Source organism: Diorhabda sublineata, chromosome 10 (assembly GCF_026230105.1).
Source record: "Diorhabda sublineata isolate icDioSubl1.1 chromosome 10, icDioSubl1.1, whole genome shotgun sequence".
Taxonomy (NCBI): Eukaryota; Metazoa; Arthropoda; class Insecta; order Coleoptera; family Chrysomelidae; genus Diorhabda; species Diorhabda sublineata.
Genome location: NC_079483.1, coordinates 16,555,226 through 16,572,351, shown reverse-complemented (window position 1 = coordinate 16,572,351; position 17,126 = coordinate 16,555,226). Strand labels below are relative to the sequence as shown.

The 17,126-nt window shown below is 35.0% G+C and overlaps 1 protein-coding gene across 6 annotated transcripts in view; it reads left to right on the top strand.

Moving 5' to 3' along the window:
* The window catches only part of LOC130449932 (fat-like cadherin-related tumor suppressor homolog), a 424,769-nt gene that overhangs the window by 367,123 nt on the left and 40,520 nt on the right, over window positions 1-17,126 (top strand). For all 6 annotated transcript variants that reach the window (XM_056788038.1, XM_056788034.1, XM_056788033.1 and 3 more), the window contains 4 exons: window positions 5,336-5,488; window positions 8,310-8,520; window positions 9,809-10,851; window positions 12,034-13,294. In XM_056788038.1, the coding sequence (XP_056644016.1) occupies window positions 5,336-5,488; window positions 8,310-8,520; window positions 9,809-10,851; window positions 12,034-13,294 (2,668 nt within the window). The remainder of the gene's footprint in view (window positions 1-5,335; window positions 5,489-8,309; window positions 8,521-9,808; window positions 10,852-12,033; window positions 13,295-17,126) is intronic.

Sequence of the window (17,126 nt, the reverse complement as noted above, 5' to 3'; positions counted from 1 at the left end):
AACATAATGCCGTCGAAGAATAATATATTCAGAACGAATGGGAGCAAACCAGCGCCTGATCTAGAAAGCGGCAAATCGGGCGACCGAATCAGAGGGTGGCACACTCCTTTACGGTCGCTTTTTGTTTCAAATATTTAATTTTGTTTACTTATTGTCCTACAAGCAATTTCCTTCCAAATTTTTCGACAATTTTTACTACTGGATCAGATGAATATAGCGGATGAATGTTTTTGCAAAAATCGGAAGATACAGTACAAAATAATTCTTATGAAACGAAACTGATTGCAACAAGTAATGTGTATTGCCTTCTGGAGTTCTAATCGCATCACAAAAACGCCATTGCATACTTCTAATCAAGTCCTACAAGTAATTTTGGTCCAAGTTTTTCCAATCAGAACATCTCTTGCAGTTGTCGAAGGTTAACAAGTATCAAATCTATTGATATTACCTCTTAAAGGTAGTGGTGTACCTTCAAAATATATTTCGATTTATGCCGGACAAAAACTGATAAGAACCAAAATCCAATGAACATTTGTATTCTAGTATTATAACGATAATAAAGTTGTACAGTTGGTATTACTTTTGATTCCTCTTTCATCAAACTAATAGTAAGATTTTGGAATATTGGAATAGAGTTATATTTTGTCGAACCACACTGATTATTTCACTGTTTCAAAGCAACAGGTTACGACAATATTACAGAATCTATTAATCTAATTGATTTATGAATACATGAACTCACCTTTTACTTATGTCCTCTAATAAATTTATTTGTTTTCGTGCTTTCCGCTTAATGTCGAAAATCCAATAATTCTAGCAATGTTTTGCGAAGGGAAACTGAATACTTTCACTTTACGAACAAACTTGTCACAACGCAATTAGATTATTATCCAACCGTTTTCGTATTTAACAATAAAATTGATAAATATTTCAACGTACCAATGAAAATATCAGTCGTATCGAATGGTAAGATCGCTGGAGTTCAACAGAGTTCCATACTAGTCTTCTATACATCATAGAGCTGCGACATCTCCTAGAAATTATTCACTATAGGCGAAAGATATCGCACTCAGTATCTTATCCCATAAAAAATCAAATCTACGAGTACTTGAAATCCCATTCAGAAATCGACAGTTTAAGATTACCGCCTCATACTTTGCGAAGATGAAACGGCCGAAATGTTCGTCAATCTGGACAGGATAAGGATAAAATGCAGTCTAATCAAGTTAAATGGCTCGATTTCATACTTAGAAAACATACATCCGCCCTATAATCGAATATAGAACAACCTGGCAAAAGAGATTAAAGCAAGATACATGATTCTAAATATAGAATACAACCTTAACGTAGAAACCTTTGTTACCCCCTGGTATAACAGACGAAATAGTACCTTTCCTCTAAGCCCAACGGAGGGTTGTGGTACCAGGATCTACCTGTTAATTTATCGTTAACGATTCCCGTACCGTCAAAAGGTGAAATCGGCAGTCCTGGGTGTTTTTGCTTCTTCCCTGTGAGGAAAAAGTCAAAGATAGGGAATAATTCAGCCACAATTATATCCGTCTCTCTATTCGCTTAATATAATTTGTTCCAGCGACTCATTTCCACATTAAAACAACACAGAACCCTAGACTGGCACACGGAATAACACCGTTTAAAACATGTTCTAAACCAAGCATGGAAGTTAGTTACTTCTTGATCTCTGCAGAGCAATTGTGTATTTCCTTGATTACTTCTATTCAATTTTTTCATACCATCATCTAATATGTGGCAGCTCTGCGATGTAAAACTACTCCAAGTGTGGGTACCACAAAGTTTTAATAGGCGATTGAAAATCCATTTTAAGCGCTTAACATTATTTTTTGTTATTTAATCTTTTACATCACGATCTTACTAAAAAATAAATACGATCATTTGAACGCTTGTTTTCGATTTGTGGTGTTACTTTGAAGCGTCCACTTCACTAGCTGATAAAATCATAACAGTAGCCGAAAGCAACTTTCTTCCGTCATTATGGAAGACTCCTTTAGTTTTTATGACACGACTCCTTCTATCATCAACTTCTTCTTCTTCTAATACCCATTAATGGTTGTTTGTGATCACTTCTGACCATTTTATCCCGATACTGGTGGTACGAATTAATTTTCCAGTAGTTCTTATCACTGTCCAATTTTTATTATTGTGGACCCGCGACATCCTCTTTCTGCCAATCCCCTTCTTCCCTATATCTTTACTTCTTTCAAGAGTTGATGCAAATGGTACCTCTCCACATCCATTTCCTTTTCACCTCATAATTTCTTCATGTCAGATGTTTCCAATCTGTTGATGGTGATAACTTCCAGTGTTCAGCCTTCCATACCGTACAATTGCAAGGACCATACGTAGCATTTTGTTAATATTATTCGGAGGTTGAAGTCAAAGTCAGAGTTCGTAAACACATTTTTAAATTTCATTGCTTTTGCTACCTATCATTTGATCTCTATCTCTGATGATGATGACCAGCTTTCACATAAACAAGTTCCCAGATAGTTAAACTTCTTCAACTGTCCAATTGGTTGTCATTCATGTTATCTGCTGTCAGAACTGTATCATCGGCATATCGTAAATTGTTGATTCATTGCCTATTTACTTTGATACCTAATTATTGACCCTCGAGGGTCCCTCGAAGTTTTCCTAATAAAGGTTAAAGAGGAGTAGTTCGTTGTCAACACTGCCACTGATTGGTTCTATTAGACGTTTTCAATTCAGCTCATATCGTTCTAGTTTATGTCCAGTTGCGTCTGTATTTAAACTAGTTTATGGTGTTGAAATCCGTCAAAAGCCATTTCGCAATCTATGCAATACATAACTACATCTTTCCTCTGGTCGTTGGGTTGCAACTAGCGCCACTCTTTTACGGAGATCCGTTCTAAATCCGAATGGGGACGAACCAATAACGCTTTCGCATTTTATAGGAATTCAGAGTATGTCTCATCAAATTAATTAATCTATGGTCTTCGCATCTTGTTTCTTCTGGCTTCTGGCTTCTTCACTTCTCCTTTTCAGTCTATAGAATAATGAGAAAAAAGCTTACATTGTACAGATTATTATTAATGGCGAAATTCTTGCGAGGGAAAAAAATTTAATCCAAAGGAGGTGTTGAAACTGCAAAGTAGCCATATTTTGGAAACCGTAGTAGCCCAATTAAGGGCTTTACCAAGTTCTCAAAGAGCTTGCTAAACGTTGGGAAAACCATGGACTATACTTCGAATGTTAAGACTTTCTTTTTGTGTCATTTAATGGGCAAAATGATGATGGCAATTATAACGATTTTTGGATTTATTTGTAGATCCTTGGTAGCCTTGTTTTCGGTCAATATTAATAACAAAGAAATTTCAGTTTATCTACTTACAAACTTTGAATCTTTATCCAATTTCTCGTATTTTATTGTTTGAACATACCTTTCTAAGATACAAGAATGAATTTATTCGAATGTATAAAATTCAAAACAGAACTCATTTTAATGATCAAAAACTGCATTATACTTCAAAATTAGTACATCATATGCATGGCATCCTCTGTTGTTAACTCGACGTAAAGCTTTTATTGAATTAATTAAAAACAGGGTAGCTTTCACCAATTTTAAATTATTTTTAACGTTCGTTGTGATAACATGCAATCCCGATCAGTTTAATTGTTGAAAAAAAAAGTTTATCTTTACAACTTTCTTCTTCTTCGGTTGTAAGTTGTACATTGTAAGAAAGCACGAATTCCAAAAAGATTCTAATTTCAATGTATGTCTTCATGTCAATCCTTGTCTTTGTTAATGGTTATGGGTGAATCAGGAAACTCGATTTACTTCTTTTGATTCTCAAAAACCTCAAAACTTCATCCAATTTAAAACATGAATCTATTTTTGGTTCTCAATATTCTATATTATCAAAAAAGCCTACTTAAGGCACAATATTCGATTAAAGTAAGCTCTATAGTTGTTTCCACGTGGAAAGTTTTATGTTCAAAAAAATATATACTTTTGAGATTTGATATTGAGCTTATTACATTTGATTCTTGATATACATCATATGATTAGGAGTAATTTCAATTTAAAACAAATTGAAAGAAAATTTATTTCAAACGACATAGCTGACTATCAAATGCCTCGAATTTTGTAAATAAATTGAATAAGTTTGCCTCTTCCCTTACTTCTATTATCCTGATAATTGTTTATGCATCAGATTGAGACTCCGTGTCCTCTTCCACTTCTGGCTTCCGTTCTGTTTCATCCTATTTTTTCTTTGGATCAATCTATTGCCATTTTAGACTTTCTCTTCTCTTTTAATTACTTCTAGTATGAAATTTTTTTGTCTCATTTGTAATTTTCCTATTTCGTCAATTATTAATTGTGAGGTATAATGGTAATGGTGTGAGACGAGGTTTCAGAAAGATAAGGGGATAACATGTCTGAATGCCATGGTGGATATTGCAAATATGAATGATCTGCTTCAACAGTAAAATGGGTACTTTAAAAGTAGTCTCGGAACTTTTCAACGCGAAGAATCATTCGGTAAACGTTATATTTCAGTTATACTATACTTTATTTCAGTTATATTCGTTGCATAAGCAATGTGGTGCTCAAAATCTCTCCATTCTCCATAAGATTGCAATTGCATCAAGACCAGTTCTAGTAGCAACAGTTTAAATCAAGATGGTTTTTTAGAGAAATCTGGACTTACAAGAATAGGACTAGAATTGAGATGTTTCTTAACTGCAGCTTAAGGAGTTCAAGAAATAAATTGACGTTTTGTTCTGCCATGAAGATTAGGGATTTTTTCCAATGCCTGTTACACGAGGGAGGTGGATGGTGCGTCCATGTTCTCTCGCCTTCACTCTCTTCGAGTTAAACGACGAAACGACGTGAAAATAGAATGAATCGAGAGTGTGGATGTCCTGTCACCTCCACTAGCCAAGACTTGTTTCGAGAGCCTATAGGAGGCGCCTCACGAGATTATGGATCAGACATAAGAAGATATGATTCGAAATAACAGATTTTATCGTCACTTTGTGCAAAGACCATTTTTATCGGTAACAAAACTTCATATTTTGAAAGAGGAGGTAAAATTTATGAAAGGCAAGCGAAGTCGTCAACATTATTTCAGTAAAATAATTGTAGTGTTTTCTAAATACAAAATTTATCTTTTATAATGACGGTGTTGACGTGGGCCTTCGGTGAGTTTCTGGGGGTCACGTTTTTATTGGAATACGAATGAATTTTAATGAAAATAACATTCTGCTTGAACGCCCTCCCTGTATTTATGTGTTTTATGAAACGAACTGACCCTGTTTTTTTTTCTATTTACAGGTCTTGGCTTTTGACCGGGATATAGGACAAAATGCTCAATTGAATTACCACATTAAATCGGGAAAAGGACGGACGAAATTCAAAATTGATAACAGCACTGGAATAGTTTATGCGCAAAAAACTCTTCTGGCTGGCGAGGAATATGAATTGAATGTAAGTCATTTTTATTTTACTGGATAGCAGAAACGAAAAGTATCTGGAATTGATATTTCGATTGAAAATCATAGGTACCACTCTTTATTATGTGATAGCATCGATTCAACTGCAGTCAAAGCGTACTACTCAATTTTATCTTAAAATAAAGCTACCGTATAATCATAGTTTTGTTTTGTTTAGAAAAAACTTCCTGTTGAAATAATGCAATTAATATATTATAAAGATGGTTAAATAACAATAAAAGTTTCCAAATATCCAAATATTACTTCCTTTCCAAAAATTTCCTGTCGCTTTTTTTTTGTACAACCGCATCTGTAACCACAGCTAGATCCGACTTTCTCCCTGATTAAACCAATTTTTTGAAATATCTTCAAATGAAGCGTGGATAATTAACAAAATAAGAGAAAAGAAATTGGTTACATGGAAAAGCCAATACTCTAAAGAATGTACATAAAAAGATGGATTGTGGAACAATCATGAAGAAAGGAAAATTTGTTGACTAAAACAATAAGGTACACAAAAGTGAGATGAGTAGGGATATTATGAGACTTGTTATCATGATTATTGACTGTTACGCGGAGTTTAAACATGACTGTAGAAGCATGGATGATCCTCAACAATCAGGACGTCCAAAAGAGCATTCAAATAAGAATACTTGAGAAAAGGTTCATGGTCATTATTTTCTTCAATTGTGATGTCATAGTACAATAAGAACTCGTTTGAATGGGAACAAATATCGAGTCTAATATGATTTCTTCCATTTTTTTTCTTAATCTTAAATTCTCCTAAGTGAACCAGCGACCCTATTATTTTGGATCTTCTGATTCTCCTTCTAAAGTGTCCAGGAAAATTATTTTGGCACAATTAAATATTTTTTCATGAAAATTGTTTAAACTAGATATTTTTCCAGCACGCCGATGAACCATAACATTTTATACACATCAGATGAAACAATTCAAACTGAACTATAGAGATAAACTTATTGGCATTTGCCATGTATTTATGGCACTGATTGTTTTTATGAACTTAAAAATAATTATTTTATATCCATTCAGAAGTTATAAACTGTTGTTATTTAACTAGATATATTTATATCAGATATATGTTGAATTTAATAAAACGCTAATACTGCAGTTGTTTTATTAAATAAATATAAAAATAATATGGTTGTCATTATCGAACAATGATACTTTATATTGCCAAAGCGAATTATTTTCAATGTCCCATTCATTGTTGTGGTTTTTAAATTAGTGCCTCTAGCTTTGTTAATTTTATAATTAACAATATTGAAGAGCCAAACCTATAAAATTCATCAACTAATTTTTAATTATGAATTGTACAATGTAATAAATTCAGTAGCTGCATTAGGAATTTATCAGGAAAATCTTTAGTCGATTTCCAATCCCAAACCCAAAAATATTTCCAAATTCGTATTAATGCGTAAATATCACCAGTCAACAGAGAAAAAAAATTTGTATTAACACAAGAATGAATAGCCAGGGCCGGATTAAGCTAGGGGCTTGGGGGGCTATAGCCCCGGGCCTCAGGTCCAAAAGGACCCCATCATTTGGAAATCATTCTGTATTTTTTAATGTGTTGATGCCACAAATCTAAAGTATTGATACTATTTTGTGAATTTTTCCGGGTTTCCGAATTCCGTAAGGGCGCTCCGTCATTATTTTAGCCCCGGGCCTTATAAAGCTTAATCCGGCCCTGTGAATAGCATATTGTGTTCAAATGGACCTATACAAATACGAGAATATGAAAAAAAAATTGTAACACGCAAAGTTTTAAGTTAAATTTAACTATAGAACCATATTATTTCGTAAAATATTCAATATTAATTAAAAAATAATTTTACTTTTTTTAAATGGTATATATTGACAATATTTATAGTTTACATCTGATAAACATCCCTTACATCTATTAATAACAAAAACATAATCACTTTAAATATCAATTAGCTTTACTTTTTCCTTTTATGAGCGGTTGCACTTTCTCTTTTTAAAAACCAACAGTAATCACCCATCATAGTCGAATCCCATCGTCCTTGATACCAAATTTCCATTGTTCTAATATCTTGGTGGAACCTTTCACCCAACTCATCACTGACTGCTCCCAAATTTTCGGGAATGTAAACAGGGATAATTAAGCTATTGAAAAGTGGTACGTGTTAGGGCTTAATAAATAGTTTTCATCATTGGATGGGTATTTCCATTTTAAAAATAAAGGTCTCGCCCGTGTTACGAATATCTCGTGGGACAATATATTTTTTGTTTCAATTTTAATTCATTTTCCCAATAAATAGACCTCAAATTAATAAGGTCCAATAAGGTCTTGACAACTTTTTTCAAAATAAAATGAAAACCATTTGAGATATTTCAAAAACTTTATTATCGGGTTGAAGTACATTCAAAACATTTATGAATGGAACTCGACTTCGGTCATATGGCCACCGCGGGCACGTTTGCAGCGGTTGATTCGTTGGACCCAATTTTCCATGACTCGGCCACTAATTTCGGCCGAAACGGCTCCTATTTCGCGTTCAATGTTGACATTGAGCTCTTCCAACGTCGTCGGCTTATTAGGATAGACCAATGACTTGACAAAAAATGACCAAATTAACATAAACTCAGCGTTTTTCCACTCTACGTTTGCTGAATCATTTCAGTAAAAAAAAAACATCATAAGTAAAACTTTATTTGAAAAATGAAATTAAAATCATACAAATATGTTTTTTTTTCAAAATTTATTGTTTATTTAGTAAATAATCTTACATATGGATGGATTGTATAATTAAATTATTTTTTGGTTGCAGGTGAAAGTAAGCGACATGGGGGAACCACCAAAGCACAGCGTCTGCAAAGTATTGGTTCGAACTATACCAATTTTAGCCACCTCCCTACATGCCCCAGTCGTCAAACAACCTGCTTCAGTTAAATTAACTGAAGGTGATGAAATAGGATTGTTAGTTGCTTCAATATCGGCCATGGATCCAGATAATGACACATTGTGGTATGACATCGTAGGTTAGTATTTCAAAAACTTCATCTGAAAAGTCAATTTTTACCAAAATAAATTTCCCATCTTATATACAAAAAGGAAACAGTGTTTATTATTATTAATTTATACAGCATTGAAAAGCTTACACTCTACTTACACTACATGGTTTCCATTTTTTTTTTCGACACAATTTTGAAGATGGCGCTCCATTTTTTATATTCCTAATTCACAAAAGTTTCCCGCTAATCTGTTAAGGAAGCGTGCGACCTCTAGACTTCACCATCGCTCTCGAAGCGTTTGCAAACTAAGTGTTCCTTTAGCGTGGGAAACAAATGATAATCGCTGGAAGTTAAATCCCGATTGCGCGAGGGCACTATCCCAATACAGTAAAATTTCTTCTCTGGATTGCTTCGGTCAATGATTCACAATATCTGTCTGAGTTTAAGTCGTTCTAAGTTGCATGAAATCGATTGGAGTACCCCTTGCGATCTTTCCTGCCGATAGATTTTATTTGAATTTCTTTGGTGGATGTCAACCAGAGTGAAGCCACTGACAAGACGGCTGCTTTTGCTTTGTGGGCGATTGATCTCCTGTGACGATAAAGTCCAACAACTTCTCCTTGTCTCCTAGCTCTCGTATTGTTAAAGAAACTCACGACCACAATCAAGACGCTGCTCCTGTATCCATCAGTCAACATCTAGGGTATTGAATGAGCCCTCAACTCGCAATAACCCAACGTTTCTGTTAAAGTTCTTTCAATTGTCTCGCGAGAAGTTTCATGAAGATGTTCAACAATTTTAACGGAGCGTTATTTTCTAATCTTTGAGCTTACTGTTGATCGTGAGGACAATCACATCCGAAACAGACTGTCTTCATCGTGAACTTCCGTGCAATCGTCAACAAAAACCCTGCACCAGTTGCGAACGTGCAAAATGGGCATGCACTTTTCACCATAAACCTTGGTCAGTTGTCGATGAATCTCCATAGACGGTAACTTGCATGGGGAAAGTAAACCTTGCACCTGGAGGAAGCGGCGATTAACACTACCATCTCTGACGGCTGCCAAGCGTAACTAATCGCGAACGGATGGTTCCTAGAGTAGGGGAACTACTGCGCACGACACTGTTATCGAATTTAGCCGTCCTTCGAAGCTGTAGCTGATTGGTAACCTTCCTTTTGGTGCAGCTCTCGTGAAGAAGCTAATTTTTATAATAGACACTTAGGTATTCTATGTAAATTATAAAGCTTTGGGCTCTTTCCATTTTTGCAAATTATCAGTTACATTTTTGTAACGAAATTTTATTTGTATTTCAGATGGAAACGAAAGAAATGATTTCTTCATTGGTAGGGATATCGGAAATATTCTAATAGCTCAACGGTTAGATTACGAAACCCAACACGATTACGTCCTGAACATCAGCGTTACAGATTCAGTCCACACCGTTTATGTCCAATTGAACATAACCATACTTGACATAAACGATAACAGACCAATATTTTCGGAACGTGTTTACAAAGTAGAAATATCGGAAGCAGTTCCGTTATACACGGAAGTACTTAAATTACAAGCCACTGATAAAGACGCTAACGAAAATTTGATATACAGTTTCCATTCCGCCGAAAATATGATATCTTTACGAACCTTTATGCTAAACCAAATGACCGGGATCATATCTTTGGCGGCCAGTTTGGACAGGGAATCTCTTAACGAACATATATTAACAGTTATGGTGAAAGATAGCGGAATACCGGCCAAGAAAAACTTCGCTAGAATTCATATAATTGTACACGATCACAATGATCATACGCCTACGTTTGCTGATAAAATTTTGGTCGGGAAAGTATTTGAATCGTCAGCAGTGGGTAGCGCGGTATTGCGCGCTTACGCTGTCGATCACGATAAAGGCGAAAACGCACGAATATCCTACTCGATTATTTCCGGTAACGTCGGTAACGTATTTAGTATTGACGCTGACTTGGGCACCATTACGATAGCTAGAGAACTAGATCTTACGACGGTTAAAGAATACACGCTGCATATCAAAGCCACCGATCACGGGCAACCGCCTCTGTCGTCGACGGTACCGGCGCATATAATGGTAACGATGGCCGATAACGCGCCGCCTAAATTCGTCGGAAAAGAACTAGCAGCTGAAATATATGAGGATCAACCTTTAGGTAGTTATGTAGCACACCTCGATGTCAGGAGTACGTCTTCTTTACAATTCGAAATATTATCTGGAAACACCGATAATGCCTTTTTGATTAGTCCTAGTACCGGCGTCATAACCACTAACAAGTACTTGGACTATGAGGCTGTGAAGTATTATAATTTATCTGTGATAGCCACTAATATGGTAAGTATAAATATATCGTAGGTCAATATAAAAGTTGGGATTTTAGCTAATATCCCAGGATAATAGGCAGTTGGCTGATGGCGCGTCACGCATGCCTATTCTCCCGAAGTATTAGCTAAATACTGGACAATAGATTATTCGTCGCAAAATAATCAAGCGTTTGTCTATTCTCCTGGTACTTTAGCTAAAATGTCGGATAATAGAATATCTATTGAAAAAGGCCAAGCGTTTATCTGCTGTCCTATACTTTTAGCGAAAGGGCCAATACCGAAGCCAATTTCAATGTTTGTTTTTATTTTTGAGTTCGCCCTGGCACTTTCTTGACTTTCCATATTTTCCTCTTTCTTTCTTTCTCTCTTTCGCTCATTGTTTCCAGATTCAGTCGTGCTGTCGCTTCTGTCGAACATACAGTGTATTGTCCAATTTTGTATATTATTACTCAGTTTAATCGAAACTCAGAAATTTTTTCCAATATTTTATAATGAAAATAGATAATGGATTTCTTCTTATCTTTATTAAATAAAACCGAATTTTTACTATGGAACAGACTTGGGTACATTTCTACGATCCAGAAACAAAGCAACAATCGATAGAATGGCGACACTCTGATTCTTAAGATGTTTCGTGTTCAAAAATCTACTGGAAAAGGTCTTGCTTCAGTTTTTTGGGATTGCCATGGAGTAATCATGATTTATTTTTTTGGATAAGGTTAGAACAATAACTGGAGATTACTATTCGACCACAAAAGTGTTTTGTTTTTGCAGGACAACGCCCCTGCACACAAATCTCATGTTACCATGCAAAAAATTCGTGATTTAGGGTTTGAATTGCTAGGACACCCCCCTTATTTACCAGATTTGGCTACGTCCGACTATTATCTCTTTCCTCAACTGAAAAAAAGTTTAAAAGGTCGTAAATTTTCTTCCAACGAGGAGGTAATAAATGCTGTGGAGGTCTGGTTTGCAGAGCAAGAAGAAACATTTTTTTTGAAAGCTCTAGAGACGTTGCAGGTTCGCTGTAATAAATGTATCCAATTAAGAGGAGAATATGTTGAATTGCAAAAAAAGTTAGAGTTCTTGGAAAGTAGAAAATGAAGATTCTCTAGGGTAAAAATAATGAAATGAATTTAAATTACATATAAAAATTATATTTTTTAGTAATGAATTTCTTTCTCATTTTCAGGCATCAATTTCAGCGACTTGCAGTATAATTATTCATATTCTGGACAAAAACGATAACATACCAGAATTTCTACAATCCAATTATTTCGGGATAATAAGCGAATCCGCACCGATTCAATCATTAATTTTAACAAATAAAAGCGATCCCCTGGTTATCAAAGCTTACGACGCCGATTCCGAAGGTAATTCCTTATTGGAATACACCATCATAGAAAATTTACCAAAAAGATACTTCGAAATCGACGGCAACACCGGCGCTATAAGAGTCATCAAATTGCTAGATCACGAAACTTACGGTAGTTTCACGTTCCACGTACAAGTATCCGACATGGGAACTCCAAAGTTATCATCCGATACAACGGCAAGAGTCGATATAAAAATAATTGACGTTAATGATTCTCCGCCTATTTTCCAGAGCCCTATTTACAACGTTACTTTACTGTTACCGTTATATAAAAACGTAGCAGTCGTACAAGTGAACGCTACTGATCCGGACGGTCCTGAAACGGGCACTTTGAGATACGACATTATCGAAGGGAATAAATTAGGAATATTCAACGTGGATCCGAAAACTGGTCTAATTACTTTGGCTGATCCCGATAATTTAAAATCTTCCCACAGACTCCACGTGAGAGTATCGGACGGGAAATTCTCTAACGTGGCTAAAGTTTATGTTAGAGTAGACGCAAGCGATAATTCCGGATTAGTTTTCCAAAAATCCGTGTATGATGGTACCGTTATAGAAAATTCTACGAAAATACATCACGTTAGCGTCGTCAACGTTCTAGGAACTTCTCTAAACGAACACGTGGAATTCCGTATATTAAATCCTACGGATTTGTTTACCATCGGTCAAACTTCGGGGGTTATTAGAACAACCGGTTTGGAATTCGATAGAGAAAAAAAAGATAATTACGAACTTATAGTAGAAGCGAAAAGCGAAATGCCGCCAAGAGAACGTCCTAGAGTAGCGCACGTCATTGTTAACGTCACTGTTTTAGATATAAATGATAATTGCCCCATGTTCGTTAACTTACCATATTACGCGGTAGTATCTGTCGACGACGAAAAAGGAAGTACGATTACCAAGGTTCATGCCATCGATTTGGATAGTGCGGAAAACGGAGAAGTTAGATACGAACTGATCAAAGGGCATGGAGAATTATTTAAAGTGCAAAGAGATTCCGGGAATATTGAAATTAAACAGAACTTGGAAGGACATAATAAGGAATATGAACTATTGATAGCTGCTTATGATAAAGGTAAGTTGAGTTAAGCTTACGAGGTATCTATATGGCCAGTTATAAATTTTTGCTTCTTAAAAATTTAGTACAAGTTTATGTTCGATTAAATCTAAGGTTAAAATCTTCGAAGCTACCAACAAGACTATTAAAAAACAAACAGGACGGCCACGAAGCTGGAGAAGCGTGGCTCCACGAAATGAGTCTCTGGCTGAGCTTCCCAAACTAGTTGATCTCGTACAGAGATATTCCATGGCCTCCTCGCAGCACAGACCTATTTCCATTTGATTTGTTTCTATAAGAATGGAGTACAAAACTCCAGGTAAAGAACATTCTTCAAAAAATGGTGACATACCCGGCGCGGTGTCCAAGAGTCTTGGAATATCTAAGCGTCAGGTTTCAGGCATAATAATGGCGAAATGGCGGCCATTTACGATATTATATTCAAAAAATAATTTTCCATTTTATTTTCTTGAATTCAAATGAACCTTCCAATAGAACGTGTTTCCGTTTTTTCGTTCTAATTTCGAAAGTGGAAAAATTTATGGCCCACCATATATCGTCTCAAAATAGAATTGGTAAAAGTTTGTTATTCAGTTTTTTCATTGTAAATTATTACCGATTTTAACTTTATTACGAATAGAGGTAAATAAAAACTTTGCTCGAAATCCAAAGCGTGCAACTGAAAAATAGTCGATTCAAATAACACAAAAGGTATGAGAAAAGGTAGAAGAGGCACGATGGAGACACCTCTGTCTCAATATTTCCTTGCTTTTCGACTCATACCATAGCAAAAAGTGTTTTTATCACAAAGATCTATTGATGGGTGACTCTTGGTTTCTGAGTCTCAGTCTAAATACCTTGAACAAGGCGTGTTTCAAAGACGAGCTGAGAAGAGTTAGTAGTATGCTCACTGTCCAATGAATTTCCACCTGAAGAAAATCGAAAGAACTCCCTACAGCCTTGTGGTTTTTTCAAGGAGACAGCAGAGAACCTCCTCTGTGAGTGCGAGGCTGTCCACCGACAAAAGCTCAGCTCTCACTATTCTTCCAATTATCTCAGTTTTTAGCGTTAATTCTTTTATGCCCTGCGATTGCCGTTTAGTGTTATATAAATTGGAAAGCTTATTATAAAATACCGATTATTGAGAATTCCACCGACTGCGACGTAATTGCCGTGATATATTTTCTCAGTAATCAAAGCTTCGATTTAACTGACATTCATTGCCAAATCAGTGATTTCGATGGTGGAAACATTATGAGTGTTGGAATGGTGCGGAAATAGGTTCATGATGAGGATGAATTACATATGATTTTATCCAAAAGTAGACAGAGAGCAGACTGTTCACGATTTCGTCCTTATATGAAGATTATCCCACTGACTCAAGTGTTCTATATAAAACGTTTAAATTATTAGAAGTTGCGTTCACGTTGTGTTCCAAAATATTTACTAAACGATCGGGTGCGATGAGTTTTCTCGAAGGACATAGTAACAAAAGTAGTATTCTACATCTAGGAAAATGAAATTCTAAAATTTCTGCTCAGAAAATTACGTGCGCTCTATTATTGGACAGAAAGAATCGATTTATTGCCTCGCAAAAACACGCTTAATGTAGCTCTATCCTATAAAATTTTCCAAAAGCTGCACTGGGCAAGTAAAAGCAAAGACATGCTGAATGCTAGTCGATAATGTCTACCATATGACATACTTTATCACTTCTTTTGATTGGGTACAATTGAATCATCCCTTATACAGTCCCGATCTAGTGTCGAGCGACTACTAATGATTTCTGAACCTCGTGGGGCACCCTGACGAAGTTAGAACAACAGTAATTCAATGGTTAGTGAATCTAATGGTTCTTTGAATATGAAATGCAAAAGCTGAATAGACGATATGATAGATACCTTAATATTAATGGGAATTTTATAAAGTATGGTCGTTTCAATGAAAAAAATATTACTTTACGTACTTTTATGTTTAAATTACGAAGATATTTATATTTCGTAAAATTTTACGAGACTAAATTACTAGGTTTATCAAAAATCGATAACAGTTCATTTGTTAGTTGTTGATATATATTACTTTTGATACGGAAGAAGACAGTTTTATGATAATTAGCTTTCAGCAGCCTTCCTACGTAGCATTTATCTCAAATTACTCTAACACCTGCGACATGCTTGCTTGGAATATTGTTAATAATACTCATTACTTTGTTGAAATCTGTCACATTCGGGTAATCCTGTTCAGTACCTATTTACTTGTTTATTACAATGGCTGTGAACGTCCCCGATGCGTTTTATTATATAACTAACCCTCCTTTATGAATGTAGGGGAAAAGGGTCAGTTGTATTCAGTCTCTTTTAGTACGAGCTGTATATTTATGCGATTTCTTCCATTTGTAGCATATTCACATTATTATGTGTGTAGAAGGGCACTTTTATGTAAGAACTTTTTGAAGACCCCCGATTGGGACACAAAAGTGGACGAAAGAAAGTTATGTTAAGGAAAATATAAATAAAAAAACATATATCTGAAAAAAATATTTAAAAATAACTCATTATCTTTAGGGATATTCAAAATAAATAATAGCCACAGGGGTAGTTAGCTTCAGGTGTCAGATGAAACCATATTTTTCCAAGCATTTTAACAGTACGTATAGAAATCTGATGTTATTGGAATTTTTCCTATTATGCTCCCCATATTTATATAAAAGGATTTAGGGATCATTGAGCTTTTGATTTGAATTATAAAAAGCGTGTCACCACTTATTTTGATGTTGATGTTGACCGATCTTTTTCTAATTAGAATACATTTTAATCGATTGACAAGTGTCAAAATTTGAAGCAAGTAAAATATGAAACAAAATACGAGGGACGGTTTTTTTTTCAACCTCCGATAGGCTATAAATAAGATACAAGTTCATATAAAACAATAATTTTATTACCAAAATATTGGTTCACGGCATAATCACCGAAGAGATTGAGACATTTGTCATATCTGTTGACAAGCTTTTCAATACCCTCTGTATTCTTACCGTTCAGTAACAATAGAGAACAAACAGACCTTGAAACTTTTGGAAATTCCATAGACAGAGCAGTGATGGTGAATCTGCGGTTTTCATTAATCATTCTGTCAACTCGTTGAACCAGGTCATTTGAAACGACAGATTTGCATCCTTGGCTCTTGACGGGAGCATCAATAATGGCGGACATGTTTACGAGGCTGTAGCACAACGCCGACTGACGCCTGAATGTCAACAATGGCGGAGTGTGTAGTGCGTCTGCACGGAGCGATCGGAGGTTGAAATAAAAACGTCCGTCGTAATCAAAAATATAACAATGATAATTTAGGAGCTGATTATTACGATAATGTGACGTTAATTTATTTTTCTGAATCGAATTAGCTAAAAAATGTTATTTTTAAGTTAAAAATTAAATCCAATTGTGTTGAAATATGTTATTTGGATTTATTTTGTTAAAAAAATCGTTTTTATAAATTATCTGGTGCAAAAATTGGTTTTTTTTTAGTTTACATGAAAATTGACTTTCTCTGTTCGATTTGTTTTTCCAAGTATATAATTAAAAGTGGATATTTCTAATTATAATTCGGTTTAAAAATGGTTTTTCTCATATATATTGTCAAGAAATGTCTCTTCTAATTTTATTTAGATCAATAATTTGCTTTTAAGAGTTTGATTTGGTCAAAATTAAGTTTTTTGTATTTGTTTTGGTAAATAATGAGCTTTTCTTAGTAAGTATGCAGTTAAAAATGTGATTTTTTAAAGATAATTCGATTCATAGATGGTTTTTATCATGTATCTTGTCAAGAATTTTCTTTCCTAATTTTATGTAGA